At 44.7% G+C, this 24,610-nt stretch overlaps 1 protein-coding gene across 2 annotated transcripts; it reads left to right on the top strand.

The window, feature by feature from the left end:
• The first annotated feature begins 255 nt into the window (after nucleotides 1-255).
• LOC108932062 (protein phosphatase Slingshot homolog 2-like) lies at nucleotides 256-24,076 on the top strand. Of its 2 annotated transcripts, XM_018748227.2 has the most exons (15): nucleotides 256-520; nucleotides 4,394-4,437; nucleotides 16,362-16,474; nucleotides 16,626-16,690; nucleotides 16,782-16,903; nucleotides 16,988-17,053; nucleotides 17,180-17,245; nucleotides 17,339-17,533; nucleotides 18,506-18,599; nucleotides 18,713-18,841; nucleotides 18,950-18,996; nucleotides 19,115-19,261; nucleotides 19,466-19,666; nucleotides 20,129-21,092; nucleotides 22,190-24,076. In XM_018748227.2, exons 1-15 carry the CDS (start codon nucleotides 458-460, stop codon nucleotides 23,567-23,569), a joined length of 3,696 nt encoding a protein of 1,231 aa, XP_018603743.1. In that variant the 5' UTR covers nucleotides 256-457; the 3' UTR covers nucleotides 23,570-24,076. The 2 variants fall into 2 exon arrangements, with proteins under 2 accessions (XP_018603743.1, XP_018603744.2); XM_018748228.2 differs by lacking the exons at nucleotides 256-520; nucleotides 4,394-4,437 and adding an exon at nucleotides 10,162-10,923.
• The last annotated feature ends 534 nt before the right edge of the window (nucleotides 24,077-24,610 follow it).

Genomic DNA, 24,610 nt, shown 5'->3' with positions numbered 1-24,610 from the left:
ATCTTAAGTTGCACACTCCTGGATTCAGCTATAGATGAGGGATTGAAAACACTGTGTGTGTGTCTTCCTGCTACTCTGTATGAATAATGGGAAATAAAAGTGAAATGTACTTTCCTAAACATCAATTTGTTCATACTGATTTAAAAAAAATATGTATGAAATAAGGGGGAAATTGTATAATGTTCCCTACTGTAATTAAACGTTGGATGATTTTACTTCACGTTAATTGTACTTTTCATAATTCTTCGTAGTGTTGGAATCTACGCAACATTTCTCCCCGGCTCGTGCGGAGTTAACAGGAGCCCGGCGCGAGAGGCGGCGGTTGATGCGCATGCGCGGCAGTCGGCTTCTCGGAGCGGAGGGAAAGGAAACCCGGTGCGGCGCAGCCTATCTCCCCCGAATGATGTCAGTCTCGCCGCCGCTGCTGTCTCCTCAGTCTCCGCTCTCCGAACCCTGAATGGCACTGGTCACCGTACAGCGGTCGCCTACTCCCAGCGCTACTTCCAGCCCTTGCGTCTCGGTGAGTAAACTGCCATTTACGCCTCGGCATCTGCCCTAGTCCTGGCATTTTCTTGGGCTCATTTCCGCTGTTTCTAAGGCTCCCAAGGGGGACTCATCCACCAAATTGAGTCCCGCTTCGGCGCATGCGCACAGATTATTGTGTCAAACAAAATTGGTGGTTATGTTTCAGTTACTGAACTGAAAAATTAGTAATATTTCAGATATTTTGCTGCAGCCGTTTTCAGTTTCCAGCAGTCTAAAAGTGTAGCATTTAGAGAATCTTAGGTAATACGTAGATTCCGTTCTTCCTTAGTTAGAGACCTGGGTGGGGGCTGTGTGATCATCATGTTTGCTAGACTAAGTTAGACTAGTAGTTAAGGCTTAACTACACGTACATCCTAAGTAATACACGAAGCAGTCTCATCTTGAAAACTTGAGTATTACCTATGTGAAAAAGTAACTAACACTGACTGAATAGTCAGTATTAAATTTTGCCCATACTATAGTCTTGGTTTTTCTGTATTCTGTTGTTGCGTGAATTTATCCTGCCCATAAAGTCTGTGCCGCGCGCACTCTCCCGTCCACGGGACCGGCTCGCGCCCAGCCCATGCGAACCCGATGACACAGCTCAGTGGCGCGCGGGGCAGTCAGTCCACTTGCTCTCTGACACGGATAAGCGCCGGGTTTAAAAACAGGGACGAAATGAAATGTGCCGCTCACACCAATGAATGAATGACACTGACGGCATCCTCTCTGTTTGGATACCGCCGGTTCCCCCCACTTGCCCTGTTCTGTCGGCGACACTTTGCGCAGACTGGTACTTGAACACGTGTAGTAATTGTGCACTGAGACCCGCGTCGCCTCTTCGCGAGCGGGCGCCGTGATGGACTTGAAGCGCGCTCCCGTCTGCACATCCGCTCGCGCTCCTCCGTCACCACACGGCGCAGCAGCCTTTGTTCTTTAGATGAACGAGCGCCTCCAGGTGCGGAAATCGAGGAAACTAGAAGTTAGTTACTTAAGTAAATATACAAGTTGTGAGCAGCATGGCGTGTGTCCAGACCATGTTTATGGACACACGTCGTGTGCTGCGTACCTCGCACACAGTGTGTGTTTATATTGTTTTTGTCTACTGTTTCTTTCTGTGTGTGTGTGTACAGAGTCAGTGCAGTGTGGAGCGAGCGCTGAGTGCGAGTCCTCCTGTGGGTCATCTCCCTCCATCCGTGTAGCGCTCAGCCCTCAGACACTGCTTACACAACTTCATTCTCATCGGTTCGCCAGAAATGTGTCGGTCGGTCTGTCTTTTGCTGTCTTTAAAAGTGTGCTCGGATGCAACATCCTTCACTTTCGCCTGTAAATCATCATATCACACGGTTTAATTTCCTGCATACTGTGTTTTGACTTTTAACTTCTGAATTTTAAGTTGGCATAGGGTTGAACTGAGCAGAAATTCACTGTGCTTTGAACACAAGAAAAGTAAAAGGCTTCAGAAAAAGCACAGTGTATCTTTTTGTTTTCTACTTTATTGGTATACACCGATCAGCCACAACATTAAAACCACTGAGAGATGAAGTGAATAACATTGATTATCTTGTTACAATGGCACCTGTCAAAGGATGGGATATATTAGGCAGCAAGTGAACAGTCAGCTCTTGAATTTCATGTGTTGGAAGCAGGAAAAATGGGCAGGCATAAGGAGCTGAGTGATTTTGACAGGTTAAAATGCGATGGCTAGACGACTGGGTCAGAGCATCTCCAAATGGCAGGTCTTGTGGGGTGTTCCCAGTATGCAGTGGTTAGTACCTACCAAAAGTGGTCCAAGGAAGGACAACCGGTGAACTGGAGACAGGGTCATGGGCGCCCAAGGCTCATTGATGCGTGTGGGGAACAAAGGCTAGCCCTTCTGCTCCGATCCCACAGAAGAGCTACTGTAGCATAAATTGCTGAAACCTTTCTGTCATGGCCAGCATTAAAGTTGCCAGAACACAGTGCATCGCAGCTTGCTGTGTACGGGGCTGTGTAGCTGCAGACAGGTCAGAGTGCCCATGCTGACCCCTGTCCGCTGCCAAAAGTGCCTACAATGGGCACGTGAGCATCAGAACTGGACCGTGGAGCAATGGAAGAAGGTGGCAGGGTCTGATGAATCACGTTTTCTTTTAGATCATGTGGACGGCCGGGCACGTGTGTGTCATTTACCTGGGGAAGAGATGCACTATGGGAAGAAGGCAAGCCGACAGAGGCAGCGTGATGCTCTGGGCAACGTTCAACTGGGAAACCTTGTAACCCAGTAGTGTCACTTTGACACGTACCACCTACCCAAAGATTGTTGCAGACCGTGTACGCCCCTTCATGGCAGTGGTATTCTCCGACGGCAGTGGCCTCTTTCAGCAGGATAATGCACCCTGTCACACTGCAAAAATTGTTAAAAAAAAAATTCAAGGTGTTGATTTGACCTCCAAATTCCCCAGATCTCAATCCCATCGAGCATCTGTGGGGTGTGCTGGAAAAACAAGTCCGATCCATGGAAGCCCCACCTCGCAATTTACAGGACTTAAAGGATCTGCTGCTAATGTCTTGGTGCCCCATACCACAGGACACCTTCAGAGGTCTTATGGATTCCATGCCTCAATGGGTCAGAGCTGTTTTGACGGCACAAGGGGGACCTACGCAATATTAGGCAGGTAGTTTTAATGTTTTGACTGATCGGTATATGGTTTTTCCTGAAGCCTAGTGAGTTGTGTCCCACCGATTTCAACACAGATGTGTTGTAGTAGGAACAGCAGCTAAACATCAAAAAATCAGGTAGTATAATTAAAATGGTTTGGGTTTCTCTGGGGTCTTTACAGGACAAGCTGCATGTCATCTGGGCCTGTTCAGGAGCAAATGTTGCTATTATTATTATTATTACTCGGTGCATGATGTGATTTGAACAGATATATATATATATATATATATATATATATATATATATATATATATATATATATATATATATATATATATATATACATACAGTAGGTAAATACAAATTTTTTATTTTCAGATTGAAACAATGTAAAATCCTGAATGGCAGTCAAAACTCACAGTGAAAAAGTTCATTGCCCCTTGTTTGGGGTGAGAGTGTAAAAAATCTGCCAAGCAGCACAACGAGTCTCCAGCTCTCATTGGACTAAATTCAAATCCTCCTTCCTCTTCTCTTGTGCATTGACACGGTAACCATGGCAACCATTTCTCACACGGTACACGTATGAGAGCCTGGCAGCTGAGACTGTTTTAGTCATAGAGAGGAGAAGACGTGTGCGTGTATGTTTGTTTGTCTCCTTAATCAGGTTCAGTGATTTTACTGGAAAGTGCATAAATTAAAACCAGGCACATAAAGGCCGGATAGTTTGAGTCATCTTTTCCCTGCCATTTTTAACTTAATTTTTTAAGTGTTAAACCACAGCAAGTGAATTTTACTCTGGTATTTGCCTGTTTCATTCAGGGTGAAATGGAAGATGTTAGGTTTTTCTTGTCTGTAAATGTGCAGTTTTGTTCACTGAAAAACTGAGGTCATTATCTGCGGTTTGGTTTCCAGTCACTCTGCGCGTGCACGTGTGTGAGCAGGCCCATGTGCAATTTCATTCCATGCAAGGTTGTATGTGTATGTATTTATTCATTCTACAGCTAAGTTGTGTGAGCAAAGGTATTATGCAGGTCATAGGTTAAAGAATTTGAGATTTGCAAATAGCTTTGAATAAAAGTCAGTTTGATTTTGTAAGGTTTTTCATATGGCTGTACAGGCTGTTTGTGTACAGTGAGGGAGTTGAAGGAACAGGGTGGGTCGTTCCTAAATGGATGTGTGTAGAGAGGGGAGATGTTTCTCAAATCTTCTTTCTCCTTCAATCTTTGTCAGGAGGCAGGCAGCGGAGAGGAGGACTGGCGCTCCCAACCCAGGAGGTAAGGCTGCTCTGATTGTGGACACTTCACCCACCTACTCACTGACCCACTGTAGCACAGTCTGTGAGCTTGGAGGGGTTACACGCTGTACTGGAAACAGTGTGGTTGTCTGGCCTGACTGAAGACCCTAACAGTCAAACACACTGCTGGAGACTGGCAGTCAGTGCTTGATAATCCTCATTAGAGCATATGTGGTTTTCTCAAGGTTTCACTCTGGTATTTAAGAAGAATTATGGCCAAGTTGGAAACAAAAAGAACCAGTGGCAATTTTTCATTATGTATGAGTGCTAGAATTCATGGTGATTCTTTGTGCTTGTAGATATCTGGGGGAAGCAGAGTTTTTGTTGAGGGTGCACAACAACATATATATCATATAGCAGTACAGTAACTAAGTGGAACAGCCTAGAGGAGGTTATCTTTTTTTTTTTTTACCTTTTTGTCTTGTACCCAGTGACAGTGGTGCATAATAAGGATTCACAGAAAACCTCTTCCACCCACATACAGTTTAATTGTGTAAACAATTTCTTGTTGTTGCAGAATATGCATTCCTATTTTATACAACATTATACATAAATACCCAAGCAGGCAAAACAAACAAATGAGGTAGTGAAACAATCACTTTTTTGTATAATCTGAAATCGTGCTCTGCCTCTTGAGTCTCAAGTAACCCTTTGGCAAACTGAAAATGTTCTGTTCTGAGAACACCTGGCCTCTTTCAAAGTGTTTCTAGGACGGGTTGTGACACCAAAGGTGTTGCTTTTGTTTAATTCGTTTGCACCCTCTGTATTTCCTCACTGGCCAGGAAAAAAATGAGTTAGCTTGAAAAATACCTTTCCTGGGTTTCACGTTGCAGTTTCCTCACATGGTTCTGCCACTTTCTCCTTCGAAGGATTCAAAGGACTCCTTGTAGCAAAAGTGGACTTTTGTACAGTGCTGTGACACTTGCTGTCCACCAGGGGGTGAATATTGATCACATCTGTCATCCTGGCTCACAGCTGACAGCCTCCTTTGAGAAATCAGACTGCACGAGATGGTAAAGACCGTAGCATTTGTCATCTTCTCACGATTTTCTACAAGTACTGTGATTCTGTGCATGTCTGGCACTGTTGTGGTCGATGGGTCACAGGCACACGGGTTCAAGAAGGGATTTGGGCACAGATTATTAAAAATAAAGGAAAGGAGGCAGGTTCACAGTAAGACTCCCTAATTAGAAATGAAATATTTCTCCGCTAAATGCTGAGAGTTTGAAAGGGATTTGTTAATAAGTATCTGAATGTAAGATTTTGCCAGAGTACATCCTTTGAGATAAAGACAGGTGACCCCTTTTAACACACCTGTTAGTCTGCACACTAGTGTAATGATTTCACTGGTTTGCTTTTCTCCCAGTGTTAGACAAACCACTGCAAAGCTCTCATCAGAGAGAGGTTGACAGTTACCTCTGCAACAGCATAACCTCTAGTTTTCTACACTTCCTCTTCATTTTTTACTGCTGTCTCACTGCCAAACCTTTTCAGTAAGCAAAAGAGGAATGGAAGCAATGGAAGATGTAAATTATTTGAGGACATTAGCTATATGAACTGCCACATATTCTGATTAATATATAAAATGGTTATTTTGCTACAGGCTTTGTCAGCTGTTACTTACAGTGCTGCTTGAAAATATGTGAACCCTGTATGTTAGTTTTACCTCAAAATGGTTATTTAATGAGAAGCAGTCTTTCTCATGTGACATAATAGGTGTGTAAATACCAATCCTATGTGTTGGTTTAAAGGAAATTATAGTCATTTATTCCTTTTCTATGGTCGTTTTAATATTTTATTCAAAAACTATGATCATCCTTTAGCATTCACATACTTTCAGGCAGCACTGTGTAGATCATTCCTTTATGTCCTCATCCTCGTTACAGCCTTGGATAGCATTACAAATCTTTTTTCATTTAGCTTTCCTTGTGGTTAAGACTGAGACATTGACACGTGCTGGAAGATGTACATGAGATGTATCATTTCCCATCTTCACAATAGCAAACATTACAGCTATGAAGTCTGTCTCTTGGCAAAATACCTGTTTGCTGGTTGACTGGAATACGAAGTAACTTGTAACAGTGACTGACAGCCCTTTCATGCAGCAACATGTCCTTATGCACAGAGATAGTGATTCCTTGAAGGCACACAAGGCCATGTGGTTCAGAAGATAATCACAGCTTCCTTGGGACAACTAGCAGCCCAGTGGTTAAAGAACCTGACTTATGGCCAAGAACTTGCCAGTTCAAATCCCAAGGAATGGAAACTCTGGATTAGCATCAAGCAAGGAACTTAAACCTGAATGCCTCAGTGAAAGCTGCGGAATTATAGGTAGTGTGAGTGGGTTTGTAGCGAATGTAGCGAAAGGTGTGCAAGTGTACAAGGTCACAAGTGTGCGCAAACATATGCAAATATCAAGGCCAGATGTGTGCAGCATTGCATGTTACTGTGCTGTACTTAGCTGCCCATGAGACAATGTAGAGACGTGTGATAACAACACCATTGTGTATTTCTTAAACAGACTGTGTGTTTGTGTTGTGGCCATTGTGTGGTACGTGACTCACATCACTGTGTTTGCATGCCTCTATCCAGTTCTGTCAGATAACAACCATGGATTTGATTTGTTTGAGTGACCCAAGGGGATATGTTTTCATTTTGGATTGGTTTGCAGAAATGATCATATGATGCTATTATTAACGTTATAATTATTTTTGTGTTACTATATCTGTCGCAGTGGATTCTTTTTATTTATCGCAAAGATTGGAGCCTCTGTGAGACTGAGCAAGAAAGATCTGTGACACAGTGTTACTTGTAGCCGTGTTTTCGGTCAAAGTCAAGAGTTCATTACAGTTGCAGTGTTACAGCTCACAAAACCTCCCTATTTTGCAATAAGAAGAAAAATATACAAACTTCAAATATGTAGAATGCACAGCAGGAGACAATGATTAACAAATGTTTATTAATGAATTATACAGCGGGGGGAAAAACAAAACAAAATTAAAGTGACACCCCATCCTTTCCTTTGTGCTGGAGATTTAGTAAAGTAGCTAAAGTTAAGGGTGAAGAAAACAGTCTTCTACAGACTTTCTGTGTTTGCCTAACCTTGTACCTCCAAGTAACAAAACGCAGAGACATAAAAATTGGCACATCAGAAAGACTGCATGTAAGAAAAACAGCAGGTCTTCTGGCAAATTTATTCAAGTTAGCATTTTTAATCCAATTCACCAGGTCTATCCTGTATTAGTCATTTGTAATTTGCATCATTCATGCAATTCTAGTTTTAGGCCAAGAAAACGGCACGGTTCTAAAAAGCAGTACAATAGCACTAAAACATGTGGCTAAGGTTAGTTAGATGGTAAATTGATGGCAATAATAATGATGTCATTTCCTCGAAGACTGCAGATGTTCTCTGCATTCAGATATGATTCTGCCCCTTCGTGTTCTTCTCCCAGTCGCTGGATGACCTTGTGAGTTATATAACATGGCGCCAAAATTAACTATGCATTACATACTACATTTGGTTTCATGTAACAGAGCACTGAATCTAAAAAAGCTCTTGTAAAATGTGGTGGGGGACTTGGAGAGGGGCAAGATGAGCTGCTCTGTGAGGTGTGACATGCTGCAAAGCTCATTTCCTTGTTTGGTATCTCGTTCCATGAAGGTCTTGAACACCAGTCATGCACCGAAGTTCACATCGTTGTGTGTGTGCAGTATTAGTGGTGGGCTCGTGTCCCCTCTTTGTTCCAGCCCAACGCTCTCACTAACTGCCAAAGACCGTCACTGTAGCTCCAGCATAAACTCAGAGGAGGGGACCTTGACAGCAGACTTATCTCACACGAGTGAGAGCCCATGTTAAAAATGGGAAACGTAATAGCAAAGGGAAGTACGCACACACACTGATGCACAAAGCTGCCTTTCCACGTTGCCTGGACAGGCAGAGCAGGTTTATCAGGTTTTTAAATAAATTGCACTTGTCTGACCCACTCCCTAGGTTGAGTCTCGCTCCCATTTTCACTGCTCTTTCTCACGTGCCAGGTGTGTTTGCACCTGCCAAAAGTACCTGGGCACATACAGCTGCTTCTCTCTCCTCTTTCTCAGGCTGCTTGCTGCATTTTATCCACTCTTTTCCATCTGTTCACCTCTATAAAAATTTGGGTTGTTCAAACCCTTGTGCAGGTCTTCGGAGATTTCTTTGCCTGTGACTTTGCGCTTGGCCAGGTGCCCATAGCAGCGTGTTGCAGTCCATGTCAACGCTTGAGGGGCTTATTATATTTATCACAAGATTGTGTTTTGATTGGGGGTCTCATTTTGATCCTTGTCATGGACCCCCGCCCAACAAGCTCAGAGAATAGGAAACAGCTGTCTCACAGTACACAATACCGGAGTGCTGGGGGTAACTGAGGGGGTTCTCTGGAGTACTATAGAAGTTTTTGCAATTTCCTGAAAAAGTTCTGTAACGCTACAGGCATGCGGAAAAGGGACTACAAAGTGTATCCCGGTACGACTGCCACACTGCCCTCCGCACATGTGTAGGGGTGTATGCGTGTCATTCCATCACTTTCCTCCCCATGGTCGATAACAGGTTAAGTAGAATCCCACAGCCTTCTCCTCCTGGCCACACAAAGCAGAGGGACAATGGGCAACAGGAAGGACTGACTGAACCACTAACCCTGCACGGTCTGTCTATTGTTGGGCAGACACAAAGCATTTGACTCGACTCCCCAGTCTCCTTCCGTGATACAGCTGAAAGTGTGCTGTTCTCTAACATGCAAACATTCACATTTGTGGAAGTCCATCTTCAAACGGTTATGGGGACATGGGCTCAACAGGTAATGCCAGTCCTTAACAGCTGGTTGGTGGGAATGGGGTTCAAATCCAGTTTAGGATGTGGGGATTTTGCATGTTCTAGCCATGTTTGCACCCCAAAAACATGCACTGAAGAAGGCAATGGCAAACCACTTCCATTCCCTCCCTTGCCATGGAAACAGTAGCTTTGACTTAGTAACACATCCATCATCATCATCAGATGGCACATGGCAAACCTAGACTATGGGGTCTTTCCAGTTTCAGAGCAGCTCCATCATGTGGTAAACTCGGGCACCCATGAGATGTCTTCAAATGCAGTGCCATCAGGCCTCCACAGTAGCCTTGTGTGACAAGTACAATGCCATGTCCTGTGTCCCATTTACATAGGCTGCAGCCTGTGGCTTTCTTGTATGTGTAAGTAAATCTGTGCCAGCAACCATATTTTAGCATAGGTCACATATGTAGTCCTTGAAATGTGCACATGTCTCTCTGTCATTGAATTTCATAAGGGCCTGGAGGTGGATTAACAATGGCAATTTTGTCTGTGGTCATTTATATGATCACATTGAACTTGATCAGTTAGTATGGTAGTTGAAGTTAAAGCTCACCTTGCAACTGGAAAGCCCTGGGTTTGAATCCTGCTGAATTGCTCCAGTAAGAATACCCTGCTGTATAAATGGGTTCATCATTTTAAGTAGCTTAGCCTTAGTATACAAGCCTAACACTGCAAGTGACTTTGGGCAAAGGTGTCAGGCAATAAATTGATCTCATCACATTTTATTTCAATGGGGTTTTATATAATAGGTGAGAAAGGAGGCCTGCTGGCCAAGGACAAATCTGGAGGAGTAGTTCTTAAATCCTGTCGTACTTGGGTGTTTGTCACTTGGAAGGAGGCAACAGCGTTGTGTGTACCCTTCCCCTCTCCTGTCGGCGGGCCCCGGTCACCCGCGTGGCAGCGGCTCCTCCTCCTCCTCGCTTCACTGCCGCGGCTCATCGCCCTCCGCTCAGTCCCGTGCTGAAGAAGCGGTGCGCGCGCATGGCTCGAGCCGGTCTTTACGACGGTGACAGTGATTAGCACGGTGAGACTGAGCTCTTCCGCGCGCTTTCTCACCCGTCCCGTTTGCGCCCGCACGAGAGCCGGTTCTCTCGACCCGCGAGAAATGCACATAGAGCCGAGGATGTTTGTTTGACTAGTTCGTTTGTTTTCTCTGTTTAATTCGTTTGCCGGAAGCGTTGTTCTCAAATCACCTTCGCGCGGCGTGGCAGTTTTGGCACGCGGACGGGAAGTTTTATTTTAGATACCATATGTGTATTTAGGTGTGTTTTGTGTTAGGTTTTTTTCCGTGGGTTTTTCCCACTAGCCGAAGAAGTCTGTTGGACGATCACACCTTCAGCTGGAGTTTATTAAAGAGTGATTAAAAAAAGGCGATATAATAATTTTCTCCTACGGATACTCGTCAACTCGCTGGCGTGTTTCTCGGACTGTCGCCGGGTCGCCATGGAAGGACCGCAGTGAACAAGCGGCCCAACCGATGACCCTGGGCAGCGCGGCCGCCCCGAGGCGCCCCCCGGCCGGCGGGCTGTGCTCGTGCTGTGGCGCCCGGATGACGCCCTACTTCTCGGAGAATGCGGTGCTCTCTCAGAGCCAGATCAGCCAGATGTGAGTACTGCACTGTGACTGTACACTGACTATAGTATAAAACTACTCCGTCTCAGTTGTATCACACTCACTCACAGGGACACCAGACAGAGAGACTGAAGGAAGAAACATAGTATTTCATTGGCGCTCTCCCCTCAATTTAAGCAACTGCCTGGGACAGCAGCGCCGTCTTTTCATTTAGTTAACGATCTAATCTGATCGAAATGTATTCGTATTGGTTATGATGGTACAGCGGTGAAATTAGAGGAAATTCAAACTTTATGGGACAGTGAGTGGTGTAAGAGGATGTCCTGGACCTACACACTTGGAACTTCCTCCCTGTTGTGAAATCATAGTGTTGGGCCACTCGTGACTCATCCAGTTGTGTTTCCGTGGCATTTTCTCTAGGAAGGACATGAAAGTGCAGAAGAAAGCGCTTGAAACAAAGTGCACTTGTGTGTATCTCTTCATAGTCTGTTCTTGCATCACAAAAAGGCCACATTGATTTGTTTACTTCACCTCTCTCATGCCTCAGATCAGGTTTCGGGAGCCGTTTATGTGTCTTGACGCCCTTACTGCCCAGTTGCATGTAATGGGCTGGTAAACAAACGCCTGCACTGTGTTCATGTATACAACACATACACCAGAGCATAGGTCTTCGTGGGACTTTTCTTGTGTTGTCATATAGCAAAATATGGCAGTGCAGACTCAGATCCCTGTTCCCATGTAAGCGCTCTGTCATGTACAGCAAGTTCTGTTAAGGTATTGCCACTCATATGTAGTCTACTTAGGTGTTTTCATAACTGTGTGTCTGTATCCATTGGTCTTGGTCTGTTGTTAAGAGCATTTTTGTGTTCTTTTAGTTGTATGTTGCTTTGCAGAAAATGTTTACTAAATAAATAAAATGTACCTGACTTCCAGCATCTTAACCTGTCCTCAGAGCACTGAGTGCCAGGGATGGGATTCAGATTTGCATAAACTATACAACTACATGATCACCAGCTGTGTATATACGGTTCACAGTTTTAAATATTTAAAAATTTGATGTGACAGTGTTGTAAGGGATGACAGGACCTTCATGAATTGTCTGTGTTAAGGTGGAGACATTTGTTTGCTCATTTGATTTGAATAAGTATTGTTATATATACATGGATGGATACATGGTGGATATCGGCTTTGACTCACCCCACATGCTGATCTACTGCTGGGCAGACAGAGTCCCTGAAATGGGCAGCAGTGATCATTGTTAGTAGGTAAGTGTGGAGTGGGAGATCTAGTGCTGGGCCAGTAACACTTTGAGTGCTTTGGGATTTCAGGTTTGAAGCAGAGCTTTCTTGTTGTTCCCTGTAGAGTTGGGTTTTTCAGTAGCACTTCCTCTCTGCTCAGGCAGCTGTGGAAATAGGTTACAGGAAATGATAGAAGTGGAGGGCTATGCAACCTGATGACGGGATATGACGTGAACATGAAGCTGTTACGCAGTCACCTGTCTGCGTCAAGAGCCTGTGAATGCCTGGCTGCTTGCGCCAACAGATCTGGAGTTGTCAATCCAGTCAGACTCACCTGGGTGAGGCCTCGGTCAATCTGCTGTATGAAGACTTGGCACTAATATGGTGTGTATGTTTGCATTACCAGTTTTGCTGGGAGCTTGGATAGTATTGTCTGATATTGTTGTGGACTTCTCAAATCTAATATGTCATTTATATTGTCAGTTTTTGTTTATATAAACATCTAGAAATGGTACACTTAAGTACAGTCGTACTCTGAGATACGCCCACTGGAGTTACGAGATTATGAATTTACAAGGAGTTTCATTGAACAAACGCTTTTCTCCAAAGCGATTTCCAATGATTATTATGTAGTCTGTAACTCACAGCTTTATATATAACAACTTGAAGTGCTAGATACACTACAATCATTCACCCACCTATACACGCAGATGGAAATATACTCTAAGGGCTATTTAGAGTCTCTAGTCCACCTGAAGCACATGTCTTTTGGCTGAGGGAGGAAGCTGATGCGAACACAAGAAGAGTGGAAATGAAAAATGAAAATTCCACGCACGCTGAACAGGACTGCAGCCCATATCGCATCGTTCAGCCCAGGCGATGTGAGATACTAGCGCTACCCACTGCCTCACGTGCCTCCCCAACAGGAGACCTGCACCACCATGATGTCTTTGCACTTATAGTTTGGCTTGTGCTGCGTTAAGTTCTCATTCTCTGTTAATTCTTGTTTGTTAGTTCACCTGTTGTAATTTTAGTAATCATGGTCCACATTTGGATTATCCACACAAGGTTTCGTTTGACTTTACTGTTTTGATTTTTTTGCATTAAAGGTTGAATTGATACATAAACACTTGAGTATCTGTGAGTGTTTAAGGGTACAGTATGCAATGACTACAAAGGGGCTTAGCAAGTTCATTTTAATGGAACTTATTGATATTTTTGCAAAAATGGATGTCAATTTTGGGGCTCAGGAATACATAAATTTTGCCATTTTGGTTCAGTAGTAGTACATCTTAGGAAACTGGCAACGTGATAGTGTTCAGTCAGTCATGAATCTGGTACACGCTCTCTCACACACACAGAAAGTACTGTAGCGAATGAATAGACAATAGGAACGTGATATGGTTATGGCGTGTGTGGGTGTGAGTAATTCAGAACTGGGTCACCACAGAGCTTTGTGCTGTGGAAGGAGGCTGGAGGAATGGAGTTTTACATCCCAGTGTGTTTTCTCATTGTCTTGTCGCTCACAGTCAGACTGCTCTCTGCTCTCTGTGTTTTCCTCTCCTCCTTTCGTTTGTGTGACCCTCCTTGGGAAATACCCCCACCGCCCTGAGAATAGCCTCCTGTTTCTGATTGGCTGGCCATGGTGTGGTCTAGACCAATAATGGGACAAGACTTGCATTCCAAAATAGCTCAGCTCTCCTTAGCGATGGACTTTAGTGGCAGATTGGACTTTCTGCTCCGATTATAACTCAGAATAATCTTTTGGTTACTATATGCATCATTTTCCCACCACTGTCCTCCTTCTGCCTGTATTCTTTTTCCAGTCCTGTGTGCTGCTGTTTCAGATTTAAAATGAAATGGATTTATAAACATGAAAAGTGTTTATTTTGTTTAGCTGTAGCAGAACATTTTGTATATTGGCAAAAGTACTGAAACTACTAGCAATTATGATATCATCATCATCCATTCGTTAATCCATTTTCACTAACCGGTCATCCAGTTCAGTGTTGCAGTGAATATATTAACTATAAGAACTAAAAAAAAAAAAAAATAAATTTCTCTTCATACATTCTCTCTGTTTGGGAATATTCTCTTGATCAAAGGTGCTTGAATGAACCAGTACCAGCACCTTTCTAATTGTCTCTCCCTAACCTGCACTCATAAGACCTTTGGAGGCCAACATCCTGACACTATATTTATCGCAACCCCTCACCAGGGGCTGGCCATTATGGGCAGGAACAGGTGGTGGCAATCATGGTATGTCTGGAACCTTACATAGCAATGATTGTGTCTGTTCCCTAACATGTACTGTTCAGTAAACGATGCTTGTCCAACCACCCACCAAATCCAACATCATTCTCACCTCCATGTTTAGAACTTCCATTTGAAGGGAACAGCATTGTTAAGCTATTTGTTGTACGTGACCCACACTGGCATGCACTGACTGGTCTGTCTGTGACCGAGCATGTCCTTATATGTGTCCTACAGTAGCGTGTCACAGAGGGGGCAGTGCCTTTTGTAGGGTCCACACTTCTCATGTCCTCTATGCATGATAAAGCTGACCTCTGTTTATAACAGGCTTTTTTAGCACTATGTCCTGTAAATTCCTTTGGCCTCGTGCCTTCTACTTTATCACAGTTCTCTGTGCTGGAGCTGTGTTCCAATGACAGTAATGGCTTTCTGGTGTTTAGTGCTTGTTCTCAGCAGCATTGTTGTTTTTGCAAACCTGAAAATGATTTAGCAGAATTACAAACCGTACCTGGCCAATTGTAGACCCTTGCTGGCTGTGTTGAATCAGCTGAGCAGGTCTCCACCTTCTTGTGTTTCCTTTGTGTTGCAGTTGAATCATCTGGCAAGCAGACACCCTATTGAACACTTTAAATTATTGTTTGAAATGAGCAGATCTCTGTGTGTCATTATCCAGCTGTGACAATTACAGTGAGCTGGGCATTTACTTTTGTGTGTGTGTGCGCGCGCACGTGAAGGAGCACTCCAAGTGTCTGAGTCTTAGGTTATTGTGTAGTTTTGTTGTTAACAGTAAATGGGTGTGAGCTGGTGCCAAATTTCATAATTTCTTCAAAATAAGAACATCCCCCCAATCTCTGCTTCCTCTCTTCTTGTGCCTGCCGGTATGTCTAGTGTACTATGGCCCATGCTAGTATGATGTGTGGCAATGACAATGGTGGAGGAGGAAGTGATGGAGATCGACAGGAAGCAGCTGGGTCAGAAGTTCACTGAGGCTGTGGGAAATGAGCTCAACCGAGCACCACTGGTACTGGTTCAATCACTCAGCCTGCACAACTTCCTCATTGCTTCATTTTCTCAGGTAACCCCCTCCTGAGAGTTATGAGAATAGGGGCACAAATGAAGCAGGGCTGTGACTTGATACTTTTATATTGCCTTTTGTAATAAAAACTTTTGTAATCTTTAATTTTTTCTTAATTGACACATCAGAGTACACAGAGTTGGTGCAACGTAATACATGTGCTGTATTGCCAGAGAGAGGCTTTACTGAAATACAGAAAAGAGATTTCTTGCACAAAATCTTTGTTACAAACATTATTACAGCTGCTGGAGGAGATCACAGAAGATGAACAGAAGCAATGTGTGTCCATAGCTGTGAAATTGGAAAAGAATGTTGTCTGGGTGCTTATGAGTGTTTTACTGCTAGCACAAGTATGCTTAGTTTTTAACCAATGAAATAAAAGTGCTGCTTCTCACCCATTTATGTATGGGAATTTTGTCGTGAAAAGTACAACCGGTAATCTTCCAGTTACAAGGAAAGCTACTGAAACGTTGTGCCATCTCTTATTCTGTAGGTCTGGTACACTGTAATGTTCTGTATGTTATAGTGCTTTACAAGCGTAGTGTGTGGTGGTCACCTCAGTTCCAGTCTGTGCTCAGTAGCATTGTTGTGTGTGCACACCTTGTCAGAGAACTGGTGCGGCACCTTTCGTCTTTGTGTACTTGCTGAGGTGAGGACTGCACAGTTGGTCAGTTCATGCAGCTGCTCTGTGGTAAACATGCTGCCCCCAGTGCCTGGCAGCACCCTGCCACAGATGCTTTAGACAACAGAGACAGGATGCTGAGCAAGGACTGGTGCAGCATGTTACATGTCAGCACGGGGTGTGAAGACTGTACCATTTAATTTTGCGTGTCTTGAGGAGTCATCTTAAAGCTTAGGGTTTTGCCTCTCGTCTTGTTCTCATTGATCTTCTTCTTCTTTCCCAGCATCAGCGAGAGCTTCTTAACTGTGAAGGGTGCAGCTGTCTTCCTGCCTCGCGGAAATGGCTCCTCACCTTCCTCAGTCCCTCGTATTACACAGCGATGGAACAAACATGCAGGTACCCAAAGCATCTAGCTCACTTGTGTCTCTTGTCACATATTCTTGTGTAGCTTTCTACTTCTGCTTTGTTATTTACAATAATAGTGACTGATTCAAGTAAGTGCAGTTTAATTAGCCAGGCTTCTTTACGCTGCCTTGTGTGCCCATAGGTGACCTCCAGCAGCACCTGCAGACAATGTTCATGCTGCTGCGCCCAGAGGACACCATCCGCCTGGTGAGCCCTGCTGCCTTGCTCACAAGCTAACCTCCAGGTGTAGCCACATCCCTAACCTATGTGCCAGCAACCATCTCTCTCTCCCCATTAGGCGGTGCGTTTGGAGAGCGTACACCCTCAATGCACCCGCTACATGGTGGTGGTCTCCACCAATGGGCGACAGGATACAGAGGAGAGTGTGGTCCTGGGCATGGATTTCAGCTCAAGTAATGGGTCTGTAGCATCTCTTTCTGTCTTTCTCTTCCTCCCCTCTTCTTACACGCTCTGGTTCTCAACAGCTGTGTCTGTCTCCTACAGCTCCTGCTCGGTAGGACTTGTTCTGCCACTGTGGAGTGACACTCTGATTCACTTGGATGGAGATGGGTAAGAGGGCATCTCATTCTTCCATTTATGCTGTTCCTAAAACATGGCCTCTCTCTGATTGCATAAGACGTTTATGTGATTCAGTGCAAGTAAAGAAGTCTCATGTCTGTTCTCTTGTGTTTCCAGGGGCTTCAGTGTGTCCACAGTCAACAGGGTCCATGTCTTCAAGCCAGTTTCAGTACAGGCCATGTGGTGAGTGCTTCCTCAAGTATATGCACCATAGCCCCCTTCACAGTCAAATCCAGATGAGTAATTTCCCTTCCCTGTGCCCCCTCTTTCCTTCAGGTCAGCACTACAGTCTCTCCACAAGGCCTGTGAGGTGGCTCGGTGCCACAACTATTACCCAGGTAGCCTCTTCCTCACCTGGGTCAGCTACTACCAGAGTCGGGTGACCTCAGACCAAGCCTGCATCAATGAGTGGAATGCCATGCGGGACGTGCAGTCGCACCGCTCTGACTCCCCTGTGCTTTTCACTGATGTGTGAGTGATATATTTCCCATAATGCAGCACTGAAAGCACCTAAATGCAGAATGAAGCAAACTTCAAATTGCTGACGTTTCCTTTCTGAAAATACATTTTTTGCTTGTCTATTCCCTTGTATTTACCCTGCAGGGCAGGTCATTGAAGCTATATTCAGCTCTTCTTTGATGCAATTTGATTTAGGCATGGAAAATGTGCTGGGCAATTAGATGTGGACTGAGCGATGGAAGCAGGTGACAGGAAGACAACATGGGGAGGGGGATTTGGGTAGTGACATGGAGCTCATAAGACTGGAACACAGTCATGATCAAAAGTGTGCTGAACTAAGGTGAAAGGGTGGCCATGTTGAGTCTGCTCATGCCAGGTCAAGGCCAAAACAGGGACACAAACTGCTTTCCGAGGCACCCAAGCAACCTGACTCTCACCCACGTGGAAATCAGTTGTCACAAGTCACAGCAAGATGTTAAAGTGCTAAAATATCAAACCTATGCCCTTCCCGATCTCCATGCCAAAATTAAACATTAAGTAACCAGTGGCTACTGGTTCCAAAGAAGTCTTTTTTAAGCATGTCTGTGTCCAGTTCTGGATTGAGCTGATCAGCACCGGTTGGGGCAGACTGGCAATTGAACTGTAACCTCACCACAATAACCCCAATGAGAAAATAAATGACTAGGTTTCTCAGTGTGGGTCTCATAAGGGTGGCAGTGTTTGTGTGTAAACAAGATCTCCATAACAGCCCATCAGTCCAAGAGTTTGCAGCCAAGATCTCAATCATGCGGGTATCCAGTGGCCATGACAGCCAAGCAGAGTGCTTTGTGCATATGGAAAAGTATTGATCACAGATAAATAAGACTAAACATCAATACAACATGTACTGTACCTAAGTAAGAAGGTTTGAATCTAGAGTGGAATATTGCCATAATGCTGTTGAGTGTTGGCAGGTCCTTATTAACTGCGTGTCTGCGTATACAGGCCAACGGAGCGAGAACGCACTGAGCGGTTGATCAAAATGCGGCTGAGGGAGATCATGATGCAGAAGGACCTGGAAAACGTAACCTCCAAAGAGGTGAATCTTTCTATGCCTTCCCATACTTCCCATCTCTGTTTCCTCTTTAATTTCTTCGTCTTTTTGTGAAACCCAAACCTCATATTAACCACTATGGTGTCCGTGTCTTCTAGATTCGCAATGAGCTGGAAATGCAAATGGTGTGTAACCTGCGTGAGTTCAAGGAGTTCATCGACAATGAAATGATTGTCATCTTGGGCCAGATGGACAGCCCCACTGAGATCTTTGACCATGTCTACTTGGTAGGTATAAGTTGTAGGTGACCCCAGTGGCCATAGTGTTTGATGCATGTCATAGGCAGTGCCTTGCAAACTGGGCTGAACATCAGGCCTTCCTGTGTTTCTGGCCAGGGTTCTGAATGGAATGCCTCCAACCTAGAGGAGCTTCAGACCAGTGGGTGAGCAGTGCTCTTCTCTTGTTCTGGTTTTCGTTTCACTTCTGGCCTCCAGTGACTGTGTACCTGGTATGTCCACTGGGTCTGTTTGTAGTGAATGCTATAGCTTACTCTATCTCAGGGTGCGGTATATCCTGAACGTGACGCGGGAGATCGATAACTTCTTCCCTGGCCTGTTTGAGTACCACAACATCCGTGTGTATGATGAGGAGGCCACCAATCTCCTAGAGTACTGGAATGACACCTACAAGTTCATCTCAAAGGCCAAGTAAGACTGTTTGTGTGTATGTGTACACAATTTTTTTCAGTATATTTCTGAGAGGTGATCTGTGTTCAGCTGGTCTTCACCTGTCTTGTGTGTCAAACTGTTCTTTGGCCTGTCACTGCTGTTACATGAGCATTGCTGCTCTGTACAAGTGTCTTTTTTTCTTTTTTCTTTTAAATAAATAAATTCTTTTTCCTTACCACCTAGAAAAGCAGGTGCCAAGTGTCTGGTGCACTGCAAGATGGGTGTGAGCCGCTCTGCCTCCACTGTGATTGCTTATGCCATGAAGGAGTACGGCTGGGACCTGGAACGTGCCTTCGATCACGTAAAGGAGCGCCGTGCTGTCACAAAGCCCAACCCCTCTTTTATGCGACAGCTAGAAGAATACCAGGGCATACTTCTTGCTAGGTGAGATCCTGCTCTGAATTACCACCTAGTGTGAGTTGGAGGTTACACCTGCATCTGCATGTTCTTGTCAGTTCCACTGCATTCCATTACTCCAGACTCTGTCATCATCTTCTCACAGCCATGTATAGGCAGAGTTGTAATACACGTTTGTGCAACACAATTACAGTACCGATTGCTCAATAAATACCAGATGTTTGGCAAATGCCATGCTGCACAACAGCTGTACATAACTATATTTGGCATGTATCCAGATCTGCTGCCATCACATGTAATACACTGCACCAGGAGCATGTCATTAGTCAGCGTACATATGTGTTCTGGGTCATTTATTGGAACACATTAGTCTGAGATTTTGTATGATCAGTGGGGCAGTCCAAGTTAGGAGTTTGTCTGTGAGCATTTTTCATGTGTGTGGGGTGTTTTAACATTCTTTTTCCTCTTTCCTTCCAACTCATCTAACAGCAAGCAGCGGCACAATAAACTGTGGCGTTCGCATTCTGACAGCGACCTCTCCGAACGACACGAACCCCTGTGCAAGACTCCGCACACACTGGGCCGCTCAGACCCGCACAACAACAACAGCAACCCTCCCTCGCTGCAACAGTTCCTAGGCATGGCTGTGCTACAGGCGCTAGCTGTCGACAAGGAGGAGGGTCTCCTTGATGCCAGGGGGAATGAATCGCCCGCAACAGAGGTCATGCCTGGGGTGTGCATGAACTTCCTGGAGTCCAGCTGCCTGGACATCTCTGAGGAGACCCTTCCTTCACCAGCATCACCTTCAGGCCGGTGCTTACACCTACCTCCTGCGCAGAGGCTGCTGACAACCACCATGGTGCCTGAGGAGAGCACAGATGATTCACCAGTGACAGTCCACCCCAACTCATCTCCATCCCTTCACATCCCCACTGCTTCCTCTTCTGAGTCAATTCTGGAATCCCTTGAACTGCATATAACCAGTGCTGGCTGTTCACAGCCATCCACCTATGTGCCTGAACAAAACTTGAAGCCTGTGTGTTTGCCTTGGGCTGCACCTCACACAAAGAGCTCTGAGCCACTGCCTGAAGCTTCCAAGCTCAGAGCTTCAGGACTTTGTGATTTGTCTGCACTGGCCCATGACTGCAACCGAAATGACAGTTTGCCATTTCCATCTCAAGATAGTAACAGTAACAACAACCCCAATACCACAGAGTTGGACAGTGTTCATCTTCCCACTTTTGAGGTTGATTCCTCAAGTCTCAACACAGATAGTATCAACTTTTTTAGTGCTCGGGACAAGTTCCTTGAACTGAGCCAGGATGGTGGCACTCGCCTGCTTTCTGAGTCAGTAGCTCCCCAGACACCCCATGCTAACGGCCCAAGGCTGGATCTGCAGCCACTGTGTCTGGAGGAGCCTTGTGGGTTTTCAAGCACAGATGACCAAGTCAAGGTGGGTTATGTTGTCAGTCATTAACATGTTTTCTTACATAGGCAATCAATGTACAGTTTGTCTGTGAACACTTTTTACACGACAGTGCCACCTACTGGAGGCCCGGCTGCACTGACTTCATATTTAAAATCTCACAAGATGTGGCAATTTCCATTATATTTTCACTGTGCTTTGATCACTTTCTCTTGCCAAAACTTCTTCCTGTTGTATTGCAGTTGCAACCTGTATTTTCACTCATAAAAGGTAGTTGGCACTAAAGTGCCCTCACAAGAATGTGGAACTGCCTCTGTTCTTTCTTCTGCATCTTGATCAATAACAAGATTATAAACCTTGCACATGTTTATAATATGAATTGGTCAACACTCAGGATTGAACAGGAATTTGTGGACACAAAGGCATGTTATTTCAGTCATTTTAATGCAACTCTAAGTTAATAAGACTATTAAAATAGTTCAAGTGAAAGTAGTTTTAATATAGCTATGTTTGAGGCTTTTACCGAGTCTAATCTGTGAAAAAATTGAGGTACCTATTAAGTTTTTATAAATTGTGATTTGGCTGTTTAAACAACTTTGCAATTAGTTATGCAAAGACTTCTTGCCCCAGTTGTTTGTGAGCTGAGTTGATAGTGTATACATGGAAAACTTGGAAAAATATATCTTCTTTTTGTAACTTCAGTTACTTTCAAGTTTTTCATATATCAGTATAATGCTGTCTTTTCTGACATACATAAAAATGTATTCAGATATATCTTCAATGTTTGAAAGGTTTTTCCAAGAACCAATATGTAATACCCAACATAGTAAGACACAATTAATGAAGTTGTGCTAAATGATTTTTAAATAATTTTAAAGTCAATACTCTTAATATGCATTCAGCATCAATTAGTGTTTTTAAAGTAATTTTTATCATTGAAAAGGTAATAAAAGTTAGTTCTGTATTGTTTTAATTTTAACATTTGTAAAAAGTGTAGATTTTTCTATTTTTAGGAAAAGCCATTCTTCTACTCTCTTTGAACTGTATTATAAACAACACTTATGAAAGCTTGACTTACTCTTATTCCCATTTTTTCTTTTTCACTCTGTTTTCTTGCCGAACAGAAGTCCCCTCAACTGGAGGAAACCAGAGGTGGCAGCCCCAGGGTTACAGCATCCTCACAACCTTATCAGGCGAATGGAGTCTCCGTCCGCCACATCGTCACCGAGCTGGAGTCCATATCACAGGCTGTGCCCTTTCTTTGCCACACCAGCCTTATGTGTTCCCAGCAAGAGGTGGCGCGAGAGGAGGAACTAAGTATGGAGGAACCAGAGACAAGAGATGGGTTTGTTAGTAATCCATTGCCTTCCCCCTCCACACAGTCCCTCTCCATGCCTCCTACTGACTGGCCCTCAGGCTCTGTACGCCGTGTGACCAAACAACTAGAGCAGAGACTAAGGCAGGAGCTGGATTCCTCCCTACCTTCCACTTCATGTCAGCAGTTTCCCCCCACATCCAGCAGAGGTCATCCTAATTGTGGTGAGGGGCTTGTCACTGTACAGCAGGAAGAAGAGCAGCAAAGGGGAGGTGATGATCACAAAGCTGAGGAAGAGCATGGAGATGATGGTAGAGCATTTTCTGGTGAGAGAGTGGGACTTCCAGTTCAGTCACTTATTCATGCCCCCAACACCAACAGCCCCGAACCTGATCCACTCCCATCTGTGGTGAATCTGCAAGGTGTGACGGAGCTGGAGACAGACACAGAACAGGTCTTGGACTGCAAGGGGGGAGCAGAGCTATTGGGGAAGCGAGCACACAGCAGCCAGGACCTGGAGAAAATCCAGGAGACTCTGCGGGAACTGCAGGCCTTCCTAAGTGAGGCAGGGGGGCATGAGAGAGAGACTGAAGGGCTGGCCGGTGAGCGGGTCTGTCCTCAGAGCAGTGAGGAGGTTGTGTCCAGCAAAGCTACACTCCAGCGCAATGTTTCAGAGCTGGATGCCCGGATCCGGCAGGCTGGACTCACACCCCCCTCCCTTATGAAGCGCTCTGCTTCTCTGGCCAAACTGGATCGCCTGGAGCTCTCCACCAGTGACCTGAGCAACTGGGACTTCAGTCCCCCCCCTACCCCTAACCCAGAGCAGCCACCCTTGGCTTCTGCCTCCCAACCCCACCCCATTCAGGATGATGCCACCAAAAAACAGCGTGTACTACCTTCGCAGCCTCCCAGCCTCTCTGTGGAATCCTGCACACTGGAGGACTGTTCCAAGTCTGTAGGATCCCATCTTGGTGACCCTGAGCCCAAAGCAGACTCTTCACTGGTACGCTCTGCATTCTCCTCAGATTTGCCATGCAGAGATGGGGGTGGGGCCCAGGATGCTCAGGTAGCCACACTTCCAGTCTCCTTGGCAACACGGCAGCAGCAAGGGAAAATCCACTATTTGCGACGGTTGAGGAAACCAGGGGAAAAAAGACGGACTGCTGCGTTTCTTTACAACACCATGTGACCCTCAGTATGTGGCCCTCAATGAATGATCCTTACCGAGCAGTGAGCTCCACGCACCGTTTGAGCCTGCACTGCTGAGGAAATGACTGACTGTTAGATTTTGTATTTTGGTTATTGTTGTGCGTAAGGGGTGCGAGTTCTAGAGTATGGTCTCCGTACAGCTGTGTGTCCTCGAGTCTGTATAAAATGTGTGTCGCAGCGCGGCAATGTTATGTTGAACGTGGGCCTCGGCGTGTTTTTGACTGAACGCGTATGTCTCGATGGGCTTGTCTGTCACAGCCATCTGTTCCTTCAGGGTTTTTCAGACAAAAGTAAATCAGATTTTTTTTCCTCTCAACATGCACTTTACTGTTTTTATCAGATTGTTTTCATATCTGTTTTAACCTGAGGGAGTATTTTTGCACTGTGTCAAGGATAGCCTTTTTGTGTATTATGTGTTGTACAGGAATGCAAGTGGTGGTGTTGTTTTTAAAACCAGACAAAGTTTGTATTTTTTCTTTTTTATGCTATGTTTTAGCTGTGACTATTAAAGATTAAAAATAGTGGAAACCTGTTTTATTTTTCTTGGAAGGGCTTTGTCAGGTAATCTATTTTTTTCTGCAATTTATAGAGCGGTTCCCTTTGTCACCACTAGGTGGCAAAGTAAAATACATGTACTGTACTGTATTAGAAGTCGGCGAAAAAGTGACCGCATTTTAATGGGAGCTTTATATATATGTATATCACACGTTTTTGATAGTATTTCCAGTAGAGTTCTGTTGTTGGTACCTAAACGGCGTGTTTTCTTGAATGGAAATATGTTTACGGTAACTGGCGTTCCTCCAGCACAAAACTTATCTAAGATAACGTGAGCGGTGGTCTCCTAAGTAATAATGTACTTTCTTTGGCTAGTTTGATTGTTATTATAATATATTATTCCTTTGTATATTCGCGCTGTCCCGTTGTTAAAGGCGCTGTCTTTAATGCCGCAGCGGGTACTTGCTTTCGCAGAGACTTTAAGATAGAATGCAACAGCGAAGGGCCAAGTCTAAAATAAACGGGA

Source organism: Scleropages formosus, chromosome 10, assembly GCF_900964775.1.
Source record: "Scleropages formosus chromosome 10, fSclFor1.1, whole genome shotgun sequence".
Lineage (NCBI taxonomy): Eukaryota > Metazoa > Chordata > Actinopteri > Osteoglossiformes > Osteoglossidae > Scleropages > Scleropages formosus.
This window is presented reverse-complemented; position numbering and strand designations above follow the sequence as displayed.

Bases quoted from the DNA above. Each gene is read 5' to 3' on its own strand.
- LOC108932062 (XM_018748228.2), top strand. From the start codon at position 10,796: ATGACCCTGGGCAGCGCGGCCGCCCCGAGGCGCCCCCCGGCCGGCGGG. The intron at 19,667-20,128 runs GTGAGATCCTGC...CTCATCTAACAG, and splicing joins CAGGGCATACTTCTTGCTAG to CAAGCAGCGGCACAATAAAC. The intron at 21,093-22,189 runs GTGGGTTATGTT...CTTGCCGAACAG, and splicing joins GCACAGATGACCAAGTCAAG to AAGTCCCCTCAACTGGAGGA.